At 42.1% G+C, this 27730-nt stretch overlaps 1 protein-coding gene across 1 annotated transcript in view; it reads right to left on the reverse strand.

Annotated features, from left to right (window-relative positions):
- Nucleotides 1-27730, reverse strand: part of large1 (LARGE xylosyl- and glucuronyltransferase 1) — a 122299-nt gene that overhangs the window by 13885 nt on the left and 80684 nt on the right. Inside the window, exons 7-11 of the mRNA XM_080420667.1 lie at nt 21526-21630; nt 18769-18881; nt 13273-13398; nt 9381-9536; nt 4362-4525 (exon numbers count right to left, since the gene is read on the reverse strand). Coding sequence (XP_080276793.1) covers nt 4362-4525; nt 9381-9536; nt 13273-13398; nt 18769-18881; nt 21526-21630 — 664 coding nt within the window. The remainder of the gene's footprint in view (nt 1-4361; nt 4526-9380; nt 9537-13272; nt 13399-18768; nt 18882-21525; nt 21631-27730) is intronic.

The following is a 27730-nucleotide window of genomic DNA, read 5'->3' on the forward strand; positions in this document are numbered from 1 at the left end:
CTGGAATGAAACTGGAGTCGTTGCAAGCATATAATACTGTTATGTGTGTGTGTGTGTGTGTGTGTGTGTGTGTGTGTGAGTGAGTGTGAGTGTGAGTGTGAGTGTGAGTGTGAGTGTGAGTGAGTGTGTGTGTGTGTGAGTGTTGACCATGTGAACAATAACTGCAAATGCAATATTTTGGGGGGCTTTTCCGGGCGTTGCAGAATTGAGCAGAAGCGACAGGGGCTTGTTTTTGAATTAGCAACAGAGGAGCGGCTGCCTTCAGCGGGGGCACAAGCAATTTATTTTTAAGTGTGTACCAGTGTTTTGGTTCCCATGGCAATGGAACATACTATCTCAAATTAATGAAACGTGAATTGTGAGCTGGCAGATCAGCTATTTTCAGGGAAGATATTTAGTGTAGAGGGAAAAAAGAGGGGGCCTAGTATAGAGCCATGGGGGACCCCTGTCAACGAACAAAGTTCATAGAGTTTAAGTCAGGGGTCTTCAACAGGGGGTCCGGGACCCCTGCGGGTCCTTGGCCTGAAAAAGACCCCTGGTTTAAGTTGTTACCCACTGTACTATCCTCAGACAAAGGAGGGGCTTTTGCTGAGAGTGTGTTCTCCCGTTACAACAACCCTAGCGGTGCAACAGTCAATTAAACGTATGTGATTATAAAATATCATCTTTTTTCGATATGAAAATAAATGTAATTGTCACATTCCATCACTGATTCAATCTATATCCGGAAAAAAAACTCCTCCCTGTTGTTGTCCTTTTTCTTTGATAATGTCCCTAAGATAGGACTCCTTTTAGTCGTTTTCGTTTTCAACAAGGGCACAAGGGTTTGTGTTTTCTCGCTGTCGTTACAGTGACACGGTAAACAAGGCTCTCTTGCGCTGGAGGGTTAATAACGTGTGCCAACAACAGGGACCTTCTCCTGTGACGCAGACCATGTTCAATCAGCGCCAGTGTCATGGCTCACAACAAGCCGGCCATCCCCCCCGTTCATTTCCGCTAAATTGAAGGGTGGTAAGAGTCAGCCGCAGACGGAGACAAATTCTGACAGACGCAGAGCACACACACAGAGGAACGCGCACGCGCACGCACACACGGCCAAAGAGGAGAAGCATCACCGGCAGAAATGCAGGCGACATATACAGTAGTTGCTATCAGTGGTGTAAAGTACATTTACTCAGGTACTGTACTTAAGTACAATTTTGAGGTATTTTTTACTTTAGTGGAGTATTTTAAATTTTCAATACTTTTACTTCTACTCCACTACATCTCAGAGGCAAATATTATACTTTTACTCTGCTAAAATTATTTGAAAACTTCAGTTACTAGTTTTTGATAATTATTACAACACATACATTACCCACTTCAGCCCTGTATAGACTTTGGCTATTGGAAGATCTACAAGCTCACAACGCGTTGCTTCGCGACGCGTTGTGAGCTTGTAGATCTGCTAATTTCAAAAGATTTTTGAAAACATGGAATGGAAGATTTTCTGCATTATGAGTACTGTTCTTTTGGTACTTTAAGTACATTTTGATGCCAATACTTTAGTACTTTTACTCAAGTACATTCTGAATACCGGACTTGTACTTGCAGTATTGATACTTAAACTTAAGTAAAACATTTGAGTACTTTTTTCCACCACTGGATGCTATCGGGTGGACTCCTCGCACATTATCTCCATATTTTGTTTGTATTTTCGCTCTTTTTGAAAAGGTTAAACTGAAAGTGGTTAAGTGTGTCTGTGGGTTTTATAAAAACTGAAACAATGAAAAGTATTACCTTGTGACTATATAATAAATTACATGGAACACAGGTTTTTTTTTGGACATACAAGGTTTCCGCCTGACAGCGGCGATACGAGCGATGGCTTCCCGTCTCTGACGCATGGCTTCCTCTCCTCCCATCTTTCTGAGTGTCACGGGTGAACAAATAAAGAGAGATTGTGGAGATGGAGGGGCAGCAAACCCAAACTACTCTGTTTGTTTCATAATCTCTCCCCCAATAGTGTTGTCACAGGCAGAGCCGCCGCCAGAGCAATGGAGCCCATCGTCGTTGTCGGGCAGAAACCTCGTATCTCCGTATTTCAACTTTTTCGGTTTGTTTTTTTCTCGTAAATTAATGTCCTACTGTTGTAGTACAACAGTGCCGTGCAAAAGCAGCGGATATAACCGACCTACAACAAGCTCACAACGTGTTGTGTTGTGAGCTTGTAGATCTGCTATTTTCGCTATTTTAACCCATTAAAAGCGAGAAAGCATCTGTGTCATTTTAGATTTTAGCGTTGGCTATTCAAAAATAGCAGATATACAAGCTCACAGCTCACAGCTTGTATATCTGCTATTTTTGAACATTTTTGAAAAATCTTGAGTGTGAGAGTAGAAGGCATTTGTAGAATCGGCCTCAGGTCTTAACTCATTGAGTGCCCAAATTATTATTATCTATTTCTGGCCATTACAATTTTTATTTTATTTTTTCAAAGTAAAAAAAAAGTGCTTAGGAAGCGAGATACAGCCTTTTTCAGTTATAAGTTAAACAAGGAGTGGATGGAGCTGCAAATCTTCAGATAATGATATCTTGGCTTCTAAAAAAAAAACACATAGCGCTAAAACACGTGAAACACGTTAAACACTCAATGAGTTAATGGGTTAAAATAAATTTAAGTGAAAGTTTGTGGGTTTTAAGAATATTGAACCAATAAAAAGTACAATGAAAAAAACATGTGACTAATAAATAACTACGTTGGATCCAGTGGATCCAATTTCCTGATAATTAACCGTTGTGGACATACCAGGTTTCTAGCAGACAGCGGCACCATGATGTACAAATATCTCCTATAATATTGAGTCGTGAGTTCACACACACAGATACATATTGAGGCTTGGAAAAAGATCTGCCGGACAAGAAACAAAAGCAAACAAACAAAAAAGGAGCCTTCATGTTGATTGCGGGGGCACAGTCGTTGCTGTCGGGGAGAAACCTCCTATCTCCATATTTGAACGTTTGTTCGTAAATTAATACCCTACTTGATCACTCTACAGCGTCACACAAAAGTATCAAAAGTAGCAGATACACAAGCTCGTCGCGCCGTGTTTCGAGCTTGTAGATCTGCTACTTTTGCTTAGCCTGGCTCCAGCCCCTGAATCGCTAGCCTCGCATTCAGGGTCTGGTGACGCTGTAGAAAGGCGGGTTTTCTCGGTTGAAAATCTAACCTGTGGCCCGGCCCAATCGGGATCGGGATAATCCAGTATGAACCAATCGCCAAAAAGAGCCACTTTGGCCACACCACCATCTCAGAAAACGGCTGCACTGTCTGAGAGGGCTTTCAGACTGAATAATGGAGTGAAACTAAATTAAAATTCAGGCTGAGTGTCAGGCTAACTTTTGCTATTGTCTCACTTGAATCCTGAAAAGTAACAGTTTTGGACATATGAGGTTTCCACCCGACAGAGACGATATGTAACAAAGTCCTTCCACAGCAGTGCTGGAAAAGGAACAACAGACAGACACATAATTGTGTCGTTTGATCTGTTTTTTTTCTTTTGATCCGTTTTGATTTCACCGAAGCTCATTTGAAGGAAAAATGAGGTTTTGAGGTTTGATCGGCTGTCTTGATGTTTTCCCAGTTCAGAGGAGGAAATGTAGTTTGCAAAGCTCTGAATGTGTTTCACAATAACCACCACCGGCTTAAATTCAGAGAGGTCACATGGACGACGGACGCTCGTATAAATAGAACATTGATGTAAGAATGCAAAAAACTGACTAAGCCAAGTCATGTGATGCATTTTCGTATTACATAATACATATATATCTTGGCTGCATATACACATTTTATTGTGCATATACACGTATAGCAAGCGTTTAAGAGCATCAGCTTAACTCATTGAGTGCCATTCACGTGTTTCACGTGTTTTACCGCTATGGTGCAACGTGCCAATCACGTGTTTCACGTGTTTTTGAAAAAAATAGTAAAAAAAAAAAGATCAGAACCCAAGATATCATTATCTGAAGATTTGCAGCTCCATCCACTCCTTGTTTAACTTATAACTGAAAAAGGCTGTATTTCGCTTCCTAAGCACTTTTTTTTTACTTTGGAAAAAAAAAAAAACGCACTGGCCAGAAATAGCCAGAAATAATTCTGGTACTCAGTGAGTTAATGCTATTGCATTGCAAAGAAATATTAAATGCAAGGTAGTGGGGCATCGTAAAAGTGTTTTACTAGTGAAGCCAACAGCAAAAAAACAAGCCATGAACAGAGGCAATGACACGCAGCTACCAGGGGTGTCGCCGGAAACACTCCAAAAAGTCACACAGTATGACTTGAGATGTGTGTGAGAGTGTGAGTGGTTTCTGTGGTATGGTACCTGTCCATGGAGAGCTGGGCGACCAGCGTGACGTCTGTGTGGTCGGCGCTGGGCTCGTACTCGTAGTGGAGGAAGTACAGGTGTGTGCGATGCACCGTGAAGCGCTCCCGACGAAACTCGTAGCACGGGTCATCCTCATCCAGCTCCGACAGGGTCCGCTGGAGCTGCACGCACACAGAAAGGGGAAGGATAAGTCAGTTACTCTAGGGGCATGATTGGAAAGGAGAGGAACATTTTAATAAAAAAAAAAAAAAAAAGATAGATAGTAATCACTAGTCTAGAGCCCGACCGATACCAGATTGTTAGGACTGATGCTGATCCCGATTCTGAAGAGTCCTAGATAACGAATTACCAATTTCTCGTCAAAAAGAGTATTTTCGAATACATTTTCAAATTGACACATTGGCTACATAATTCCCAATACCGATGCCATCAAAAAAGTAAAATAATGGCTGATACATCGGTCAGACCCATACAGTATATAAGTCAGGCTCTGCTCTGGTCTGCCGAAAAAGAAAAAAAAAACTAGGGTGGAAGTGAAGGCAAAGATAAAACATAACTTTTATATTTCAAATGTATTATACAATATGGGGAAGAAAAGCAATGCACTTGATGGTGATGCTCAAAGAAAACGTGCTCAGTTGAAGTGTTAAAATGGGATTTAGCAGTTGTTGAGAGACGTGACAAAGCGTAGGTCAAGTGCGGAGTGTTAAGTGGTGATAATATGCTAATGCCCATAAGTGTGTTGATTCAATCGTTTCATTTCATGTTAATTTAAAAAAGAGAATCAAGCTCATTCAGATCTAAATAGGTGCCATCTTTTTCCAAACTGCCCGGATCAAATATCTTTCAAAATATGAATACTCCTCTAATTCCTTAACCACGTCATCATTGAGATACGATAAAGGCACAGTAGTCCTCGTGACTATAGAACTTTATATTTCCCTACAAATGCAAGATAAAAGGCCCTTGTCAACATTATGAACAGACAGAATAAAGTCCAATAATACAACTTCCATTTGGATTATGTCAGTGTAGTGTCTTATTGATGTCCTTCTCCCCAGAGGACAGGCAGCTCTCAGACTAATGACATTTGATCAGTATTCCGTTTCAGCTCTTTGAGGTCATTCGGGGAGATCTTGTGGAGTTGTGTACTCCTTTTTTTTCTGTTTGCACCATTTCTTAATGCAAACTTTGATGCAATTAGGGGGAAGATGAGAGGAGAATATATGGATCAAACTGAAGCTCCATTTTGTTCCATGGGGAGATGTGGCACAGTTACAGTCCTCTTACCACACACTATCTGTGAGTTACCCCAACAATATCAACGCTCATCCTAGTGCACAGATCTCTGTGGATTAAGAACCAAGAGGAAAGGGGGGGGGGGGGGGCGGGGGGGTTCCTCAGAGCAGTGTGATTCAGTGCAGAGATGTTAAGCCCTAATTTACGAGTGGTAGATCTTTTTTATTGCAGCTACTCCAAGAGAAAAAAAAAAAATTACAGTGAATTAAAAACAATGATTAGATCATTAACACAGCTCAAACTCTCCGTGCTCTAACTTTGTTTCTTCTTCTTTATTCTTCTTTATTTCAACTCCAGCCGAGGGCTTGACGCAGAACTCGGAAGAATCATAGAGGCCCGACAAATTAACGTTTTATTGCCTCGGGGTCCTGAGGGATACAGTGAGAAAAAGAAGGAGAAAAAAAGGCTGTGGAGCTCACCGCAGTTGCTAAAGTGTCGACGGTATCGCTTTACTTTCGAACAGGGTGCTGAGTTTGGCTTTTGGCGAGGAAGCCGAGCAGCGGTGACACGGGGCCCTCTCGGAGGACCCCGAGCGGCGGCACGCCACTGCAGCCCATCCCCAAGTGACTTCATTAGGCTAATCATCAGTGTATAATGGAATTGCTGTTCAAACTCTGAAAAATTGAATGAGCAAACTTATTTCCAGAGTTAAGGACACGTTGGGACTTGACTGGTGGAATAAAAAGGCCGCACTGGCACACACGGCGATGGGGGAAATTACAAAATGATTAATTAGCTGCCCTCTGTGCTGACACTTCAATAATTCTACCATGAGGAACCGGCGCGCGTCGCTCAGTGGAAACAAAAAAAAAACCCTAAGCAAAACAAAGCACCCTGGATCAGTGGTGACCTTCGGCACGCTGAGAGCTCAGAAGGTGTGAGGTGAGCCGATAGAACTTCTATGGGTGATGAAACGCAGCCAGAGAGTCCATATGCTCGGACGTCCCCGTTCATGGAGTGTCCTGATAAATATTCACTCTCCGTCTCGCTATGGCCCGCCATACCCCCAGCCCCTGTGTCTGGTTTATGAGACGATCGGCAGTGACAGATTGCTTGCTGATCTTACTCGAGGACCATACAAGGGGTGTTTGGCGACGTGCCTGTGAGAAAAAGCAGCCTCATTACGGAGCCCCCCGTGGATCACCGTGATTGGTCGGGTCCGCATTCGGACATCTCCAGTTTGCACGCTCACTGCGGTCCTTCTGTGGTAGCCAGCCGAGTGGTGGAAAGTAAACAAAGCACGTTTACTCAAGTGATGTAGCACAATTTTGAGGTAATTACTTTATCTGCACCACGCAAATGTCCTGTTCAATCCCAGATTTGAACCCGGGTCTCCTGCGCAAGTGCTGATTTTTTTACCAGTAAAATCAAAGGTTGTGTCCAACCTAGACACAGGATCCCCAAACGTGTAAGTTACATTGTATTAACGTACTTGTTATACATCTACTCCACTACTCAGAGGCAACTATTGTACTTTTTACTCCACTAAAATCATTTGACAGTTTTAGTTACTAGTTATATTTACATTGTTATTACAAAACATACAATAACACAATAACATTTTATACGTGGTGATGTGTCACGTTATACTTTTAATGTTACTGTAAGTATATTTTGATGCCAAAACTTTTGTACTTTTACTCAAGTCAGATTTTGAATACACGCCTTTTACTTGTAACTGTTACATTGTGGTATTACTCATTTTACTAAATATCTGAGTATTTCTTTCAACACTGCCAGCCACTCCGGCTGTGTTTTTTAACACCTGGTGTGGGGCTAACAGCCACCGAACCTTCTCACACAGACACAGATGGATGGAGTTTAGAGAGTGAGTTCAGACCTCGCGCGGGCCTCTGCGGTGAGAGTAAATCTGTATAATCAGAGTGACGGATTCTGTGGCTAACCTCACCCGACCCCTCACCTCTCCGTGCACCTCCCCACTGACACTCAAATTAAACTGACAATGGCCGCTCCGTGAGACGCTCCACGGATGTGTTCTGACTTTTTAATTTCAGGAAACATTTCATGTTGGGGTTAGCGTTAGGATTACACATTTAGAGGTTAGGTTAGGATTACCTATTTTATACTTGTTTTTACGGAGATGTCACACACCGGAAAATAGACGAAAAACGCGTTGCAGTGTAGATCGGCAATCTTTAGGCTACTTTCAGCTATCTGCTATGCTGTCCTAAAATGTTGATGTCCTAACAAGTATAGAAATATAAATGTGTGTGTGTGTGTGTGTGTGTGTGTGTGTGTGTGTGTGTGTGTGTGTGTGTGTGTGTGTGTGTGTGTGTGTGTGTGTGTGTGTGTGTGTGTGTGTGTGTGAGAGAGAGAGAGATAGAGAACATGCAATTTGCAGATTTTGTGCCTAACTATGTGATATGTGGTCTTGTTTTTTTTTGAAAAACCTGCGGCGGCTTTTTCTTTGCAGGTCTGTGTTTCATCTCCTCATAACCATGGCAGACACTTATTGGAGCCGACTGTTCCAGCACCCTGGACAGAAACCAATTGCGTTGCGTACTTCTCTAATATTGCAGCCCACCACTTCAGCACCACGGACAGCTCACTGACAAAGACAACATGACCAGACATGCCCTCTCCAGCATCAGAGCCGACATTCAGACACATAGGCAGCTCACAATACTGTAGTTCATGTGGAACTACCAGGTGAGCTACCACGCCCCAGACTCTTTGACTATACTTTTCTGTTATTTACTTTATTGTTGCTGTTCTTTTTGGTTTCCTGTTTTTGTATCGCTGTGAAGCACTTTGTGCCGTTAGCTGAAAAGGTACTAGATATACCAGTGGTTCTCAAACTTTTTCATGTCTAGGAGTAGTAGGAGTAGGCATTTGGCCACGGACCCCTATCTGAAACGATTTTGTGCCAGTGACCCGGATGCAAGATTTGTGTTGTAAACACAAACAACACAAATCTACAAGCTCACAACGTGTCAGATGATGGCGTGCTGTAAGCTTGTAGATCTGCAATTCTCAAACAGTAGACAAACTAGACATACAAAAAATATACATCGGGTTAAAGTGGTTTGATTATAATTATTGTGCTGGGGAACCCCTTGAAGGACCCCACTTTGAGAACCACTGAATAAATAAACCATTATTATTATTATTATTACTATAGCATTTTCCTTTAATTCTTTTTTATAAAAATACTTTTGGATTTTATTTAATGTACAATGTTTTATTACTTAAAAAAATAAGTAAAAAGTAAAATAATAATTTAACCTTAGTTAATTAACATCTTTTCAATGTGATGTAAATTGCTTGCCACTGAATATGAATGGCAATAAGAGTTTTTTTTTTTTTTAGAATCAGTGCCATCAGCACGTGAGCGCCACTAGATGTATTCAGCACCATGGACAGCGGTGAGCTAAGAGCAGCGCTTCAGCACCACATACAATTCATTTCAACTACATTCTCACTGTATTGGTTCAGCACCACAGACAGAGTGTTTCACCCACGTTCTCACTGTATTGGTTCAGCACCACAGACAGAGCGTTTCACCCACGTTCTCACTGTATTGGTTCAGCACCACAGACAGAGCGTTTCACCCACGTTCTCACTGTATTGGTTCAGCACCACAGACAGAGCGTTTCACCCACTTTCTCACTGTATTGCTCCAGCACTACAGACAGAGCGCTTCACCTACGTCCTCACTGTATTGGTTCAGCACCACAGACAGAGTGTTTCACTTACGTTCTCACTGTTGTGGTCCGTTTCACTGGGACAGCCGAACAGCTCCCGCCGCAGTAGGTTCCCGTCATACTCCAGGAATGTTAGGTAGAGGTTGCGGAAGAACTCCACATGCTTATTCTTCACACGCAGTTTCTTAGGAGAGTTCCAGTGGATCACCTGGAAGAGAAGCATTGAGAAGTACTGTTTTTTTTTTCATAGCATTTTAAATTATGTGTTGTCTGGCCTTTAAGCCCTATATACATTCTTAAATGACGCATAGTGAAAATACCCTAACTACAAGCTCAAAATGTGTCCCATCATAGTTGTAAGCTTGTAGATCTGTTAATTTAGCTAATTCTGTCTATGATGACAAGCCCAATATAGGGAAACCAGGTTTTAAGTGGTTTAAGCACTGGACAAATATGTTTTAGCATGTATTATTACAATACTGTAGAACACGTATAATCATACAGGTGATAAAACAAAGGAAGAATTTGTCTAGCATTTGTCCCAAAGAACGACAGAGAAAATACATTATTTGCTTTGTCCTTTTGCAGGCAAATTCAATGTGGTCTTTCCTGGATAACAAATGGTATGTCGTTACAAGAATTTCTATGAAAATACCTTCTTGATTTGTGTCATTACAGTTAACAATAGGAGCTTTATTCGAATCCGATGATGGAACCATATACAATTTCTAGAAAATTACTATTTAGAAGGGAGAGGGTTGGAAGAAGAGAGAGAAAATGAAACATTTCATGATACAGTATTATGACATTTACTGTCTGTAAGCAAATGTAGTTTCTGTGCAAAGGACAGCAAATAAAAATAAAAATGGGCAGTATAAAATCATTCAGTTATCAGCCTCTCCAATCCAATCCAATTATGGGGGGGAGAGAGAGAGAGAGTGAGAGAGAGAGAGAGAGAGAGAGAGAGAGAGAGAGAGAGAGACAGACACATAAGTCAATAAAGAGGGCGTGTGTGTGTGTGTGTGTGTGTGTGTGTGTGTGTGTGTGTGTGTGTGTGTGTGTGTGTACTTGTACTACTTAGTTTGTGTTGGCCAAATGTCCCCACAAGTACACTAGAATTTGAAAAATAGACATTGTGTAATTTTCCTGGTCCTCACAAGAGAAATGGTTCTTTTTATGGTTAACAAATATTTAGTAACGGTCGAAAAAGTCATATCAGAAATTCTGAATGAGGTCAAAATGTAGTTATCATCACCTCCCTTTCCGAAAAAAGTTAGGAGAAAAACTAATTTGGACTTCAGAAGGAGCATTTATTGCACTTTAGGCTTACAATTAGGAGTAGATTCAGGTTAGGGTTAGGCATTTAGATGGTTTTAGGGGTTGGGGCTAGAGTTACGCATGATTTATACCCAGTTACGTGCAGTCATCGCCGAAAAATGGCCGATTTATGGTGTACAAGCACAATTTATTGCCTAATTTCGATGCCGTCCTAAAATGTGGATCTCATCACAAGTACAGTAATACAAATGTGTGTGTGTGTGTGTGTGTGTGTGTGTGTGTGTGTGTGTGTGTGTGTGTGTGTGTGTGTGTGTGTGTGTGTGTGTGTGTGTGTGTGTGTGTGAGACACATAAACAGAGAGGGGCAGTGAGTGGAAGGCAGTCCAGCAGGAACAGCTGTGGAGAACAGGCCCTGGTCAACACATCAACATTACTCTGCTGTCAATCTCCCTCCACAAAGCTTCACTTTCATGACACAACAGCTGCTAACTGCAGAGAGCGCTGTTCCTCTGGGGTGATGTGGTGGAAACACAGAGACGTTAGGGAGAGAGAGGAGACCAGTGGTGGGACGGAACTAAGTACATTTGCTCAAATACTTTTCGAGGTACTTTTACTTTACTTGTTATAAAAATTGTTCCAATGCGTTATACTTCTGCTCCACTACATCATCTGAGAGTCAAATTTGGTACTTTAATTTTTTTGTTGGCTTTTTGTCTTTATCGATAGATTACAGTAGTCTGACAGGATATGGGGAGAAATGGGGGGGGGGGGGTCGGGATCAGCAAAGGGGATCGGGATTTGAACCCGCGACACGCTGACAGGCTGGATTACCAGCCTAGGTGCTCAGACGGCTACGCCAGCTGCCCGGGCGAATATTGTACTTTTGACTCCACAAAAAAATTATATGTGTGTTACTTTGTAGACTTGGATTATTTAGAAAACATACAGTAACCAATTAAGCCCCATTTCATACCTAAAATATAAATTGATCAAAATATTTCTCTGCTATTTTCAAATATATTTTGATCAATTTCAAAACCAGGAATTTTAGCTATACATGGTCTTTGTCGGGTGGAAACCTCATATGTCCAAAACTGTAACTTTTCAGGATTCAAATTCAAAAGTAGCAGATCAAGTTTCACGATTTTTCAAAAAATTGCAGATCTACAAGCTCATAGCGCGGCACTTGGTGCCAGACTAGGAACTTGTATATTTGCTATTTTTGAATAGCCAAAGAAATCTAAAATGACACAGATGCGTTCCCGGTCTTAATGGATTAATGGGTTTTAAGTAGCATAAAAAAGGGGTACGTTTTCCGACACCAGGAGGGGGGACCCATGCATGGGAATCAGCTCTGGGTGGAACAGGGTTGTGGGGGACCCACTGCAGGGCTCTTCCACGCCGGTTCTAGGGGACCCCTGGTGTACGGCGGCCTTCCTATCCTACCGGGGAAGTTAATTGCATTCACCTGGCGTCCGCAGGTCCCTGATGAGGGGGCCTTAAGGCTGCCGTCTGGCTGTGTACGTGTGGAACAGTGGGATTGGAAAGCATGCAGACTCCACTAATCTTCCCCCGGATAATTCTTTTTTTTTTATATTCTTTTACGGTTTTGTATCTAATTATTAGATGATTCGTTTCAACTTCCTCAATATTGGAGGAACCAAAATATAATTTAAAATAAATACCCTCAATGACATTTCCATCATTTCCCTCATAAATATTATGTGCACACACACACACACACACACACACACACACACACACACACACACACACACACACACACACACACACACACACACACACACACACACACACACACACACACACACACACACACACACACACACACACACACACACACACCTGTTGCACCTCTTGTTGCTGACGGATAGAAACCATGTATGTTCAAAATTAATTTAATTTTTCAGGAAATGGGAGTGGGGGGGTGTTCCAAAATAGCGCTAACACAACTACATACAAGTGTCACATCGTGATGCGTGGTGAAGATAGATCAGCTACAGTATTGTCAGTACTTTGCACAACAACGTTAATTAAAAAAGAAAAAAGTAGTCAAACCCTCTAGTCTTAGTGAAAACGGACTTGAGGCACAACAGTACTCGTAGCCTGGAAACCAGAAGAAACTGCCATTGACAAGAATTGGCCTCGACAGAATTAGTCTGGCCCCGCTCAGTTGTGATTGGATTTCGCTGTCCCCGTAGTTGTGGGACAGCAATCAGGAACCAGTATGCAAATGTGGGGCGGGTTTATCACCAGATTTTTTTTTTTATCTAGCCCTTTTCCAGACTACGCAGTGATATTAGTCTGGTCAGGCCAGGCTACAGCACTCGGGCCACTTTCTTCCAGCTACACCAAATCTCATTAAACAAAATTAGCCAATCATAAGGCCTCATAAGGATGCTGGGGTTCAAGTGGTTAACAAGAACACAACAACAACATAAGCATGAGTAGTGACATACCGGCCCGAGGCCGGTGCAAATTGTCACTGCGGGTGTGCATGCAGTGTGTGTGTGTGTGTGTGTGTGTGTGTGTGTGTGTGTGTGTGTGTGTGTGTGTGTGTGTGTGTGTGTGTGTGTGTGTGTGTGTGTGTGTGTGTGTGTGTGTGTGTCCACATGGAAGGACAAGATGGAGGGAGCTCTCTCTCACCTTGAGGTCCGACACGTCCTTGTAGCACTTCTCGGAGCGCGTGTGGTCAGACAGCTGGACGTTCCAGAAGCACGGCAGCTGGTGCACCAGGAAGGGGTTCTGTTTGATCACTGCGTTGAAGATGTCCTGCATTCACACACATCACACACACACATCACAGGTTGCATTACCTTACATCATCTACAGTAGTGCAGAGTTTCTCAAACATTTTTATTTCAAGAACCCCCTGTTTGATATGCATGAGGCCAAGTATCCCCATTTGATACCATTTTCTATCTTTGGGAACCCAATCTACACAAAAAAATCCTAACCGAGTGTAGAAAATGTGTACACTCTCAGAGATACAGAACCTTGACTCCTCAAGGACCCCTGGGGATCCCTGGACAGCTGTGTGAGAACCGCTGGTCTAGTGATCAAAGCTGGGCCGAAAAGGCACGTCACACCAAAGTGTCTAAATGGTGTAGGGCTGCAACTATCACGTATTTTCTTAGTGATTATTCTATCGATTACTGCTTTTGATTAATTGAATAATCGAGTACCGGATTTATGTAAATGTTACAGTACATATGAGGCGCTCGCTTTCGATGCCACAGCCCAGCCGTGGGCGGGGCTTAGCGGCGTGACACGAGCGCTCCCTCCCTCCCCTTGGAAACGTTCTGAAAACAGCTTAATTTTTCTTCTCGTCCTTAAAACGGGAGTGAAAACTCTAATGACAAAACGGGAAGAGAAAAGATCAGGGTAGGGGGAGGCAAAGCGCTAACCCAGTCCAAAGGCTCATCGGGGTCATGCTCTGAAAATGCACCTGTAGTTACCTTGTCATGATGTAACTCCAAAGGTGGACAAGAAATCTAAAATAATTACTCCATTGATTAGAAATTGATAATTCAAAATATGCTCCTCATTGACTTACAGTACATTGTACAGTGAAACTGCTCTCAAAGTCACTCTTTTAGCACATAAACGAACGCAAACAAAGTTGATTCAGACAATATAGAACATCACCAAACCCAGTACTGTTTGTTTTTTTAATAAAAATGTCAACTTAAATTTTTTTAGGAAGAAAACCCGGACTGGATCTACGGATCCAGATCTTCAAATAGTAAAATCAACAGGAGGTTGATTTTATTAAAAAGATAAACAGTACTGGGTTTGGTGATGTTCTATATTGTCTGAATCAGCTTTGTTTGCGTTCGTTTACACACAGAGTGACTTTTAGAGCTGTTTCACCGTACAATTTAAGTCAATGAGGAGCATATTTTGAATTATCAATTTCTAATCAATGGAGCAATTATTTCTTGTCCACCTTTGGAGTTATATCATGGCAAGGTAAATACACAACCCAAACCTCTACCACAGTGGTCTTGCCCTTTAAGTGGTCAGATGGGTGGGCCACAAACCCTTTTTTGACATTTTCAAGTGGGCCCTGCAGTCCAGAGAAGCTTGAAAAAATAAAGTAATATGCACCTTCCCTCTGAAAACAACACCACCACCAATAAAATACAGCTCATAGTTTTGACAACTCTCCACCATATCCTGAGCCATTCGGCAACCCTTGTGGAGTTTCATCATCCGTGGTGACTGAGGAGTGAGGAGGACATTTTGGCCGGAAAACAATTGGACTCCACTCCACATGACGGTGAAATATTCTCTCCGGATGGACCGAACAGATACCAGACCGCTCACTTTTTTACAGCTATGTGCCCAAAGACACTATGCTGTCTAAGGCAGGGGTCTTCAACGTGTTTCAGCCCAAGGACCCCTTAGCTGAGAGAGAGATGAAGCAGGGGGGGGGGGGGTCCCCATACATATTGTATAGAATTGTGTTGCAGATTAAATTCAATTAGATATTTTTTTCCCCTACACCAAACCTCTTTGCCAAAAATAGCAGATCTACTGTGTGCTTGTAGATCTGCTATTTTTGGCTAATGTTCCCCTCACTCCTGTCAGAATCCTATCACACAAAGACCCCCTGTAGTAACTCTGAGGACCCCCTAGGGGTCCCAGACCCCTTTTTGAAGACCCATGGTCTAAAGTACTTTTATTTTACTGGAGTAGGAGTCTGGAGTACATTTTTCAATACTTTAATATTTCTACTCCACTACACTCTCAGAGCCACATAATGTACTTTTTACTCCACAACAATTATTTGAAAACTTTACTTACAAGTGACTTTGGCTATTAGAACATAGCCAATCTACAAGTTCACAACGTGTTGCATCGCGTCGCGTTGTAGATCTGCTACAGTATTTTCGAGGCAAAGTTTGAAATATGGTGAAACATTTGACTACTTTTTTTCAAGTACATGTGGATTCTTCTGCACTTTTACTCAAGCAATACAGGCCTTTTACTTGTAACAGAGTATTTCGACACTGTGGTATTGCTACTTTTATGCAGTGGTGGAAAGTAACTAAGTACATTTACTTTTTTACAATTGTGAGGGACTTTTACTTTACTGGAGTACCGGTATTTACAATTTTCTGTACTTTTACTTCTGTACTACTACATCTCAGAGACAAATATTGTATTTTTACTCTACTACAAGTATTTGAAAACTTTAGTTACTAGTTACTTTGTAGATTTTGAAACATACGTTACCCACTTTAGCCCTATATACATTTCGGCCATTTGAAAATAGCCGATCTACAAGATTTTTATACATCTGAAAACCTGTGAAATGAGACATTCTGCATAATGATTACTTTTGTACTTTTACTCCAGTAACATTTTGAACACAAGCCTTTTCCTGGTAACAGAGAGTATATCTACATTGCCGTATTGATACTTTTACTTAAGTAAAACATTTGAGTACTTTTTCCACCACTGCTTTTATGTAAGTAAAAAAAATAAAAAAACATACATCTTCCACCCACTGCTTGACTGTGAAATATTCTCTCCGGATGGACAGAGCTGATACTACACTGCTGTCTCATGCAGCTCTGCTTTGCTCTATCTCATTTTTCATGCCTCCGCCAGGCAGACAGCTGTGCCCGGAGGCATCATGTTTTGCTGATCGTCCATCTGTCCATCCGGTCCGCACCGTCCCAACCTTGTGAACGCCATATCTCAGGAATGAATGCCTTGGGGGTATTTCATGACCTTTGGCACAAATGTCCACAAATGTGTACTCAAGGATGAACTGATTAGACCCGGGTGGTCAAAAGTCAAAGGGTCAAGGTTACTGTTACCTCCCTTCATTAAATTCCTTCAAAGTCCTTCATTCATTATATTTGACTTACATTGTACAGTGAAACAGCTCTCAAAGTCACTCTTTTAGCACATAAACAAACACAAACAAAGCTGATTCAGACAACATAGAACATCACCAAACCCAGTAGTGTTTTTTTTTTTTTGTCAACTTCCTGTTGATTTTACCATTTCAAGATCCGGATCCGCGGATCCAGTCCGAGTCCTAATAAAGATATTAAAATCAACAGGATGTTTATTAAAACAACAAACAGTACTGGGTTTGGTGATGTTCCATATTATCTAAATCAGCTTTGTTTGTGTTCGTTTATGTGCTAAAAGAGTGACTTTGAGAGCTGTTTCAGCGTACGATGTAAGTTGAATGATCAATTTCTAATCAATGGAGCAATTATTTTTGATTTCTTGTCCACCTTTGGAGTTACATCACGGCAAGGTAACTACACAACCCAAACCTCTACCAAAGTGGTGGTCTTGCCCTTTAACCACTTTCAACCTGGAGACCCTATTTTGGGCTTGGTATTATACAGTAGGTGAAAATGTTTCCAAAAAAAAAAGTAATAGTCTACCAGTATCTACAAGCTCACAACATGTCGCATGGCGACGCGTTGTGAGCTCATAGTTTGGCTATTTCCGCTGTTCATCGCATGACAAAGTATATTGGGGGCTTAAGTGGGTTTTAAACAGCTGAAAGATACTGGAGGGGAGCTTTAACTACCTCCTCCTTAAAGCCTGCAGACATAAGGAGGCTCATTTATAGTTTGGATGTACTGTAACCGGCGCTCGTCAACTAGGAATACTTAACGTTGGGCTTTACGGCGCCGCGGACGCCGGGAGATCCTGTTTGACATTGAGATCATTGTGGGGATCTTGGGAGGGGGAGGCGCTAAGTGAAAGTTTGCCATCTTCTAATGGGAGACATAAAACTCGATGCCCCACATAATGGATGCTGCGATAAAGGCGGCTGACAGCCCACACTGGCGGAGAAGAGGATACAGCAGAAGGCAGATGGAACACTAAAATTTCCCCTCCTTTTTTTTTCCCTTTTCTTTTTTGTTCCTTTTTTTCCGCCAGCTTTTCCGAAGTGCGTACCTTGCGGGACTTTGTTTAATGGAGGTTTAATTAAAATCTCATGAACGTGTCTGACATCTACATGGGCCCTGAGTCAAGAGAGAGAGAAAGAGAGAGAGAAAGAGAGAGAGAGAGAGAGAGAGAGAGAGGGGGGGGGGGGTCTAATTATGTTGCCGTTAGTGTGTCAGAGGCGGCAAACGGGGTTAACCACTTAAGTCCTACTGTATATACAGTACATACAGTACTTTGTCATACGACAAATAACAACATTAATTCAACTTCACTCAATATCGGGATGCCAGGACCCAAATGGGTCCATGACCTTGCAGAGAGTAGTAGACGTATGTGTTTTGTTTGTTCATATTATGTATGAATATTTGTGTAACTAACTACCCGAGTAGCCAGTGAGTGGTGATGTCTCCTTCTATTAATTCACCAAATCTGTCTGTCACTCTGTGGCGGGCATTAGTCAGAAAGCACGTCCGACCAAACGGTCTCAAACTTGCCGTGTGTGTCTCATGTGACCCTGAGGTGTGCAGCGCCGAATGGCGAAAAAATACCAAATCTTTATCAAATTTAATGAAAATTGGGTGAGAGCAGAAGGTACAGTAAGAGAAGTAGGAGAGAGGAGGTCGTCATAACATCAGTGTTGATTTTTACAGTTTAGTTTTAGTCAATAGTCTTTTTGAATAAAATTCCATTTAGTTTGAGTCATATTCTAAGTCATCTGAAATGTTTTAGTTTTTGTCTAGTTTTAGTCAACTAAATATCATAAGATTATAGTCGACTAAATCTGCAGTTGATTTAGTCAACTAAAATGTATTTTGGTGGTGCCTTGATGGCGTCGTAATGGCTGATTTTACACTTGGTTGCATGCTGAAAATAGCCGCTGCGACGCATTGTGAGCTTGTAGATCTGCTACTTTCAGAGCGCAACACCCAGGCTTAACTAAACATAAAATGACTTCATTTTAGTCTAGTTTTTATTTGTTGACGAAATTGTCACAATATTTAGTCTTTTTATTTAGTTTTCGTCAGTGAAAAAAGGTAGTCCACGAAAGATTTGTCATAGTTTTAGTCGGCGAAATCAACACTACATAACATGTATGATGACCATGTATTCACCACTTGCATCGTTCCAGACATGCATGGCCCCGAGTATCAAAGTGTTTGTGTATGTCTGTGTGTGTGTGTCCATGTGTCTGTGTGTCTGTGTGTGTGTTACCTGATCTGCCAGCGAGGTAGACAGCATGCTCATTAGCTCTCTCTCTGCAGTCAGCCTCCACATCTGTTCCCATCTGAGCTTCCGTAGACGGTCCAGGAGAAGCAAAATCACACCTGCAAGACGACCACACACACACACACACGTTTGTATTAGCATACTTGTGAGTACATCATAATTTTAGGACAGCATCGAAAATGGCTGAAAATACCCGGAAAAAAACGCACGCACGCACACATAATAAATTCACCCAACACAGTGACTTTGAGATTATTTGAGATTAATGGCCTTCCCACGACCGCACTTTCTGATCAACAGAACAATAAAGCCATCACACGTTTAGCACTCACAATAGTAAATGACACGATCGTCCCCTCAACTGTCACTTTACAATCATGCCATCCGGACGAAGATACAAATACATACTTTGTAATGGCAAAACGTTTGTTTTAGTAGGAGTTGTGTCCATTCCAGCCATTGCTCCACTAAACAAACAGCCTCGCTGATGGTTTGTCTATCCCGGGGACTTAATGTATTGTCCTGATGTTATGTTTTTATTTTTTATATACATAACAAATATGGACAACGTTAAATAACGATGGAAATATGACATTTCTGTTAAAGGACGACTTCACCCATTTTTAACCTATTTTCATATAATTGGTCCTCACTAATGCTCATGATAAAATGGTAAAAAAAAATGGTAGACAGGTTTCTGAACTGTCCACAGCCCTCCTCTGAGACACAGAGTGAGTTGAAAAAAGAATGGTACCATTTTATCATGAGCATTAGTGAGGACCAATTATATGAAGATAGGTTGAAAATGGGTGAAGTCGTCCTTTAATGTCATCCAGCTGTTTTTACACAGATGAATGGAAACTATTCCAATTATTATGAAAAAAATACTGCGATTAGCTCAAAATAATTGCGATCAGGCAATCATGCAATCATTGTGACAGGCCTAGGCATATACACACAGGCTCTGGGAGAGAAGACAAGAAAGAAGTGATTGAAATCAAATGTAGGAAATTCGGCTAATGGGGAGTACGCCTGCTTCTCTCTGTACGCTTTGTCCCTGCCGAAAAGAAAACAAACCCTTCTTCTCCTGTACATATGGGCACCCGACTTCCGTCGAGTTTTTCCCCCGCCTAACAAAAGAACTCCCATTGGCTGCCGGAAATAAAAGCAATGGGCCAATTTTCAGAAGGGGAGACATAGGGTGAACAATTTTTTCAACTGGGAACAAACAAACCATCTTTCACTCCCCACTGTGTTCCCATCTGTTGGCTGGGCCGCCGTTGGAAAGCCAGCTATAACGGCAGCTGAGTAGAGCTCTCTTGTTAGATTGCCGCGCTATGTAATGCATTAGCAATAAAACCTCTTCCGACTCGTGGCCGGGGGCATAAAATGTCGCTCCCTCTCGAAAGACTGTCCCTCTGGATTCACGGGCATGGGAAGTTTTATGGGCACTGGAAAACCCAGGCCTTTAATATGGGTTTGTTTGAGGATAGGGGCCGTTGTGCCAGCCTGGGTGGCCACATTGAACGGCTTACCGTGTCCCGTTAAATCCAGCCATTGCGAAATTCAGAGGGCTAGCCTCTCGCATCTAGCCATAAAGAAAAGCACAGCGCTGCTTATTTGGGGGTTATGGTCAATAATATTCTATACCCTACCATTGGAGGTCCAATAAGACGAGCGAGGTTAAAGATCTGCTTGGATTTGATGGCGTGGGGGAGGCAAAAGAACAACATGATAGTGATGCAATCAAATCCCTTTTACGGTCAGCAGTGCTCAGGAGCTTTCTCGGAAGTTGTACTTTTACATTTACCAAAAAGGCTTTTCCCCCCATTCAACTTTTAACAAGGCTGTGTTGGTTTACTGTGTCCCAGCTCATGTCATCAACGCTCGCTCAAAACACCCTCTTTCTTCCACAGGAGAGAAATTACGTCACTCTCTGTGCTGCGAGGTTCATCTTCAAAATGAGAAGAGGGGAAATCAGAGGTAAAATAAATTTTTAAAAAAAGAGAAGGAAACTAAATCAAGCTTTCGCAAGAGGGAAAACAGAAATTCAGCCACAAAAAAGCAAAGAAATAGTCATGCAGGTGTTATTTGCAAATGAGTTACGGCAGCAGTGATAAGAGCTATGTCACAATATTTCTGAACCAATCATAAAAAAATATTGCATTTTGGGGGATTTTGGCAATTTGGGAGGGGCTCATTCCACGATTGCACAATCCTTACAAGTTATACCTTGTTGTAAAGGTGACTAATCAATGATAAAAATGATAAAAAAAATATATAATACCAATTGGTATTATTGAAGGGGAGTAATAATCTACCGTAAGTTAAGTTTCCAAACTTTTTGTGAGGAGTTTAGTTATACATGGACCCTTGTGGGGAGAGTGTACAAATAGAACCAAATGGCATTTGGTTCCATTTGTACACGCTCATAGTTAAATTAACACAGATAACCCAGACATAAAATAAAATACAATGGAGGTTCGTGGCCTAATGCATACCAAATCAGGGGACCTTGAAGTTAAAGGCTTGAGCATCATTGTACGTCATACAAGTCTTTTTTTTTTTTTTGTTTAGTTCCATCATCTTATCCCACTGTGTCTCAGGGGCCCTTGAGTGGATTCCAGGGGGTCCACAGCTAAATGATTGATAGAAAAAAATACTTTTATGGGTCTGTAACTCCGAGAGTGTCAATTTGTCTCCATGTGTACACGCTCAGAGTTAAATTAACACTGAATTTACCTGTATTGAAGCCCCTGCCCAGCGCGGGCCAGGGTCGATGATTCTTCCACAAGTTTCCCAGGTACCAGTCACTTTGGTTCTCCACCAGGCCCAGCACCTGCTGACCTGAACACCGCAAAGTAGAACACAATGATTACTGACAGGTTCTGTCACACAATAGACTCTGGAACTGCCATTAATTTGTAGCAAATAGCAATGAGGTGGAATAATTTTTTTATTAAAAAAAAGACAAAACAATGTGTGGGTCACTTCTGAATGACAGAACCAATTTAAAGGACCGGAGCTCTCGATTTGATTGAAGGCTTTAATAAGGAACAAACATACAAAGACTAACACTTCGACACACCACATCTTCTTAAGATGATAATAAGTTGCAAGCAAGCAGAACAAACACTAACATTCCGACACACCACGTCCTCTTAACACATTGCCTGACAAAGACGTTTATAAACGTCCTTTCAAATCCAACACTTGCCTGCCAAAGAAGTATGGATACGTCCTTTTTTTTTTAAATCATGTTTTCAGTGATTACGCCAGAGGGCGCTCTACACGGACCTATGAATGATCCTTTGACTGCAAGAGAAGGCTAGAGCAAGAAATGACATCATCCCAAAAAAAAGTCACTACATCCACTCCCATGTTATGAGATGTAGAAAAACACATCTAGCTCGGATTTCTTCTCCCAGACTGTGTTTTTGTGTGAAAACGAGACATATTCAACTGCCGATAAATGTTTTTGTTCCGGTGGATAGACGAGACCCTCCCCATCCCCCAGACAGCTTTTGTTTACATCCGTGTCCACATCGTGGCTTCCCTGGGTCTCCGTGGATCGTCAAAATAAGGTAAAAAAAGCTGGCAGAGGTGGATGAATGAATGAATTAATACCTGGCTGGCAGAGAATGTGTTAACTCTCTCAGTGCCACGCCCCGAGATATCCCGAGTTTTTCCCGAGTACCCTCAGTGCCAGCACGAGAAATCCCGAGTTTTTACTTTTGACTGTGGTCACGCTATACTGTTTATTTTTCATGATCACTTTCGCTTCCTGACTCCTTCAGACTCATTGGGTTCCGGTTTCATGACGCAGATTCCGTTTCCGGTCCTCATTTTTTTCCCGCGATCATTTTCGGCCAGAATAGGGAAAGTCACGGTTTTTCACACGGTATAAAAAACAAACGGAGAGGTCCACGTCTACTCTCTTTGGTCTGGGTGACGATCAGTCATCGTAGTCGTGTATCACATCGTAATTTAGCCCGATCAACGATTGTCAAAAATGTCAACATCCGGTTATGACCGGATATGACGTGAGCCTGTTTGGGAGGGGGCGAGTGAGCCAGCGAGATCATCAATGTGTCGATTTGTTGCTCTCTACTGGTAGAACTGTAATATGGGTTTAAAAACCCAATCAGATCATTTATTTGAATGAAAAATTACAAAATTAAAAAATTAAAAAAAACGCAAATTGCTGGCACTGGGGGAGTACTTTATGAAAATACTCTTGGCAGTGAAAGAGTTAAAAAGATAATAAGGTGGAAGCAAACATACAAAGGCTAACGTTTCGACGTTTCTAAACGTTAGCCTTTGTATGTCTGTTTGCACCTCATTAAAGCCTTGAAGCACATCGAGTGCGTCTTGCTCGTCGAAACGTCTGCCTTTGTCTGTTTGTTTCCACCTTATTGAAGCCTTGAACCAAATCCGAGTGTTCCAGTTCTTTCGTCATTCAGAAGTGGCCCACAGAACTGTTCTTAATAATGTGTCCTTTCTGAGAGCACCGACCTCTGTTTGGAGAGAGACCCCGTCAATGAGAATATAAGTTATACTGCCCACACATATGAAATTGTTGCTGTGTGTGCAAAAAAACTAAAAACATTTAGGACACTATGCACGGTGTCGTGCACCAGATCAACATTAGCATCTTTCTTTCAGCGCAATGCATGATGGTACATAGGGTTTGCAAGAGTGACCTTCAGTCGTACCCTACTTTTCACTATGCAGCCATACGATGAGTCCACGATATAGGGTAGAATAATACCACTATGCATTCTGACACCACTACAAAATTACATAATCACTATATAGTGCACTATATAGTCAGTAGGGAGTGATTTCGGACACAGCCTGTGTGTGTGTACGTATTTATCTTGGTAATAACCTCAAAGTTAAGGACTGGTACATTAAACAGTAGGAGCGATTCGCTACATCTGCAACTTTCTTAGAGAGCTCGCTTTTCAAAATGTTGGCAACCTGTAAATAGAGCGAAAGGTCCCGAGCAGACCGCAAGACCCGTTTCTGCTGTGTAGACAGAGGCAGGGGCGTACGAGGGCTCAGCAGCAGCTATTTCTGGGTCAACTAGTTTAACACAGCACCGGGAGGAACATAATCTCTTCATGAGGTGAAATTTTATGCGCGATTCAACCGCAAGCCGCAAGCCCAGAGCGTTATAACTGCCGCCCCTCGGTAACCGGACTGTCACTCCACTCTCGTTGGTGGAGCTGAGAGAAATGGTGCAAATTAAATCTAATAAGCCCTCGGTGTGGACTTAAGTAGATGGAGTGAATTTTACAGTTCTGAGCTGTTAGACACCAAGGTACAGAGCAGAGAGGCAACAGAGCTAAGGAGGGGCGTGTGCGTGTGAGTCACCACTGCTGGGCGTGGGGAGTTTCTGGGGGCGAGAGATTACGGGAGGCGGAGAAAAAGGTCATGAAGAGATGGCCATTAGGAGGAGGAGATGGGAGCTGCGACAGAGAGAAGGGGTGTGATGGTGACAGCATTAATGAAGGCTCTAAGGAAGATTAATGACAGCTTATTGGAGCCGGCAGTGGAGAACAAGTGGCCCTTTAGACACCTTGGAAAACAAAACCCACCACTCCGCTCTTCAGATGATGACTGTGTGGGACAATCTAAATCAGGTCGCCAAAACACACCCAGGTTCCGCTTAATGGGAGATGCTTTAAAGGTGGTGTTACTTGACTTGTGTTAATTAAACCTAATTAAATCTAAGTGGCAGTAAGAACAACATAAGAGGCAGAAAGAACAAAGTTAGAATTAGAGTCCCTTCTCTTGGTAAAGGCCTATTTATTTGTAAGCTCCCCACAGCCTAAACTTTTGTTTTGACACGCATAATGAGAGAAAATAGGATAGCGACTGAACTGAGGTACGATTACTGACTGTGAAGCCTATGGAGTGTCTTCAAATCCCTGTCAATGCCTGCGTTTTTTAAAGCTGGACAGCCGACAGGTGAGGAAGAAAGATAAAAGAAAAATCAATACACTTGTCGAGACTGAAAAACCCTGTTGTTTAGACAAACACCGTAATCAGGATATCCCGTTTCAAAGAAGCAGGATAATAACCACACAAACACACACATGCTTCCTCAAAACCGCTCCAAACCTTCAAATGGAAGCACCCAGCCCAGCCGCCTACAGTGGCTTTTTTTTTTTATATGCTTCACAAAGTCTTAGCTCACATTGCAATGTTTAGAAGCTATTGATCTGGAGATCGCTGGCTGGCTATCTGGCTTGTCAGCCACCTACCGGATTAAAGCCAATAGCTTGCTATTTATAGATTAGAAGTCTGGACAGAATGCATTAGATTCATTGCAGTGTGATGTGCGCGGCACACTGCGATGTCTTCAGACAGTGGACCCCAGGCGATCCATACTCTTATCAGCCGACGTACAAGCAGCTACGGGGGGAAACTTATCGGATCTTAATTAAATTAGCCGTGGAGAGATAGATGGAAATCTCTCCATCAATCTAGAGATTTTTTACTGCACATCCACTGCAGCCAATACTGGTACCTGACGAGTCCCAAGGTCACACCGTAAGAATCCTCAGTGTTAATTTCAACTCTGAGAGCCGTGCAAATGGAACTAAACGGTCAATTTGGTTCCATTTGTGCACTCTCAAGACTTAAAGCCTCAATGCATAACTTTTATGACCCTCCCCGCACGAGGGACCACATTTCTACCGCTCATCCAAGAGGCCGTCCCCCGCTTAGCCAGGGGATATATTGTGTGTATGAGCTTCAGACAGGGCTGTAGGTGTCCGACCCGACACCGGGGTCTAAATGTCTCAAAGTAAGAGTAGAGACCACCTCCGACAACTGCACGTAGGTATATTGTATTAACATACTCTAAAATACAGATGTACTTGTTATATTGTATTAAGATACTCTACCATACAGATTGGTTAAAATAAGGTTTTATTCATTAAAGCGATTTATGGATTGAAGTTGTGCATCGGCACACAGTGTGGTTATGTTGCTAACAAGGTAACGCTTTTTGGTCATTTGATAAATCGAAAAAGGAATCGATAGAACAATCACTAAGAAAATAATTGATAAGTACAGCCTTAATGCTAACAGGACACATGCTATTTGCTTCTTGTGAATTTCCATCCAAAAATGTTTTTCTTCTTTTTTTTTGATTACCAGTGATGCAAAGCCCAACATCTATTTTGTAATTTATGAGCCTGTCATGGTGCACAGGCGTGTCAACTTTTACCTATTTAGCAGCCTCCACTGTCGACAGCCTGCGAAACTGTGAAAATTAATTATTTTCGGCCCGCTTAACCCTTTAAGACCGGGAACGCATCTGTGTCATTTTAAGATTTCTTTGGCTATTCAAAAAATAGCAGATATACAAGCTCATAGCTATGAGCTTGTATATCTGCTATTTTTGGGGGGGAAATCGTGAAAATGTGTGCAAATCTTTGAATATATATTATATATATTTTTTTTTTACTCAAATCTTTGCTTCTAGGGGGTCCCTGGAACAAAATATTTTGAGATGGGGGTCCACGGCCAAATACATATAATTTCGGGGGTCCTTGACATGAAAAAGTTTGAGTTTTATAGCAACATACGTTTTTTCTAAAAACTATATAACTATATAATGAGCTTGTAGATCTGCTATTTTTGAATAGCCCAAAGACATCTTAAAATGACACTGACACAGATGCGTTCCCGCTCTTAAAGGGTTAACAGGCGCACGCCGCTCGCCGTCTCTCTAGCTGTGCTAGACCCAGACGGACGGGGCCCGTGTGTGTGTGTGCATCTATCCCATGACGTGTCCTTGGGACAGCAAAAGTGATCAGCTAAAAAGCATTACTGTCACCAAATGTTTGATCTGCTGAGTAAGAGAAGGAGGGATCCTCAATGCACTTTGGAAGCGCTAATACACTTAAGTGTCCATAATTCAAGGGTAGACGCCGAGGGAGTTAGCGCTGCCAAGTGTCATCTCCTATTATTCTGCGCAATGGCGGAGCGTGCAGGGGACCGGGGAGGGAGAAAGCTAATGATGTCAGCTCTAGGGCGCGCCTTCGCGTTGACCCATTTATGTCATGCCAGAGGTCTGCTTTTTCTTTTCGCATAGCAACCATACACAGGTCTGGATTCCTGTTACCCAGGTTTGACATACTGAAAATCTACGCTTTCGAGGTCTCTTTCAGTGGAGAACAGAGTACACAGTGTACATATTATATTAGGTAGTATATTGAGTATATGTACTCGTTGCTGTCAGGTAGAAATAGTGTACGTCCAAAACTGTTACTTTACAGCAACAAAAAAAAATGTTGTTCCAATGATTCAAATGTGGTTATTTAGTCACAAGCTCTTGCCAATAATTATTTGGTTAAATATTGATAATATTCTATCAAAAACAGCACTATACTTTTGTGCGACACTGTTGTACAACAAAGTAGGGCATTAATTTACGGAAAAAACAACAACGTAAAAAGTTGAAATACGGACAAGGTTTGTGCCCACCATTGACAGTATACGTATATATACAGTAGCAGCATAAGGTAGACCAAACCCATCATACCGTCCACATCACAGAGAAGAGCAGAGTCAGCCAAAGGGAGTCAAATGGATGAAGGGTCAGATAAGGCCTTCCCAAACTCTCCTCTATTAATCACACTGTACTGTACTGTCTGCGTACCCTATCTCCTTCCCTTTTACTTGTCACCTGTATTAACTCTCTTTAAAATGCCTGACCTCCATTCTTGGTGAGTCCTCAAGACGTTCGTATGATTAATCAGCCCTCTCGGTCCGGGCAGAGAGAAGGGATAGAAAGAGAAGAGAAATAAAGAGAGAGAGAGAGAGGGGAGATAAACAGAGAAAGAGAGAGCATGTCTGCTCTCCCGCTAATACTGACGACTCTGGGTCACAATTCTTCCGTCGGCGTGCTCCATTTCGTTCTCGCCTC

The sequence above is a fragment of the Gymnoscopelus braueri genome (assembly GCF_963280865.1).
Source record: "Gymnoscopelus braueri genome assembly, chromosome: 23".
Lineage (NCBI taxonomy): Eukaryota > Metazoa > Chordata > Actinopteri > Myctophiformes > Myctophidae > Gymnoscopelus > Gymnoscopelus braueri.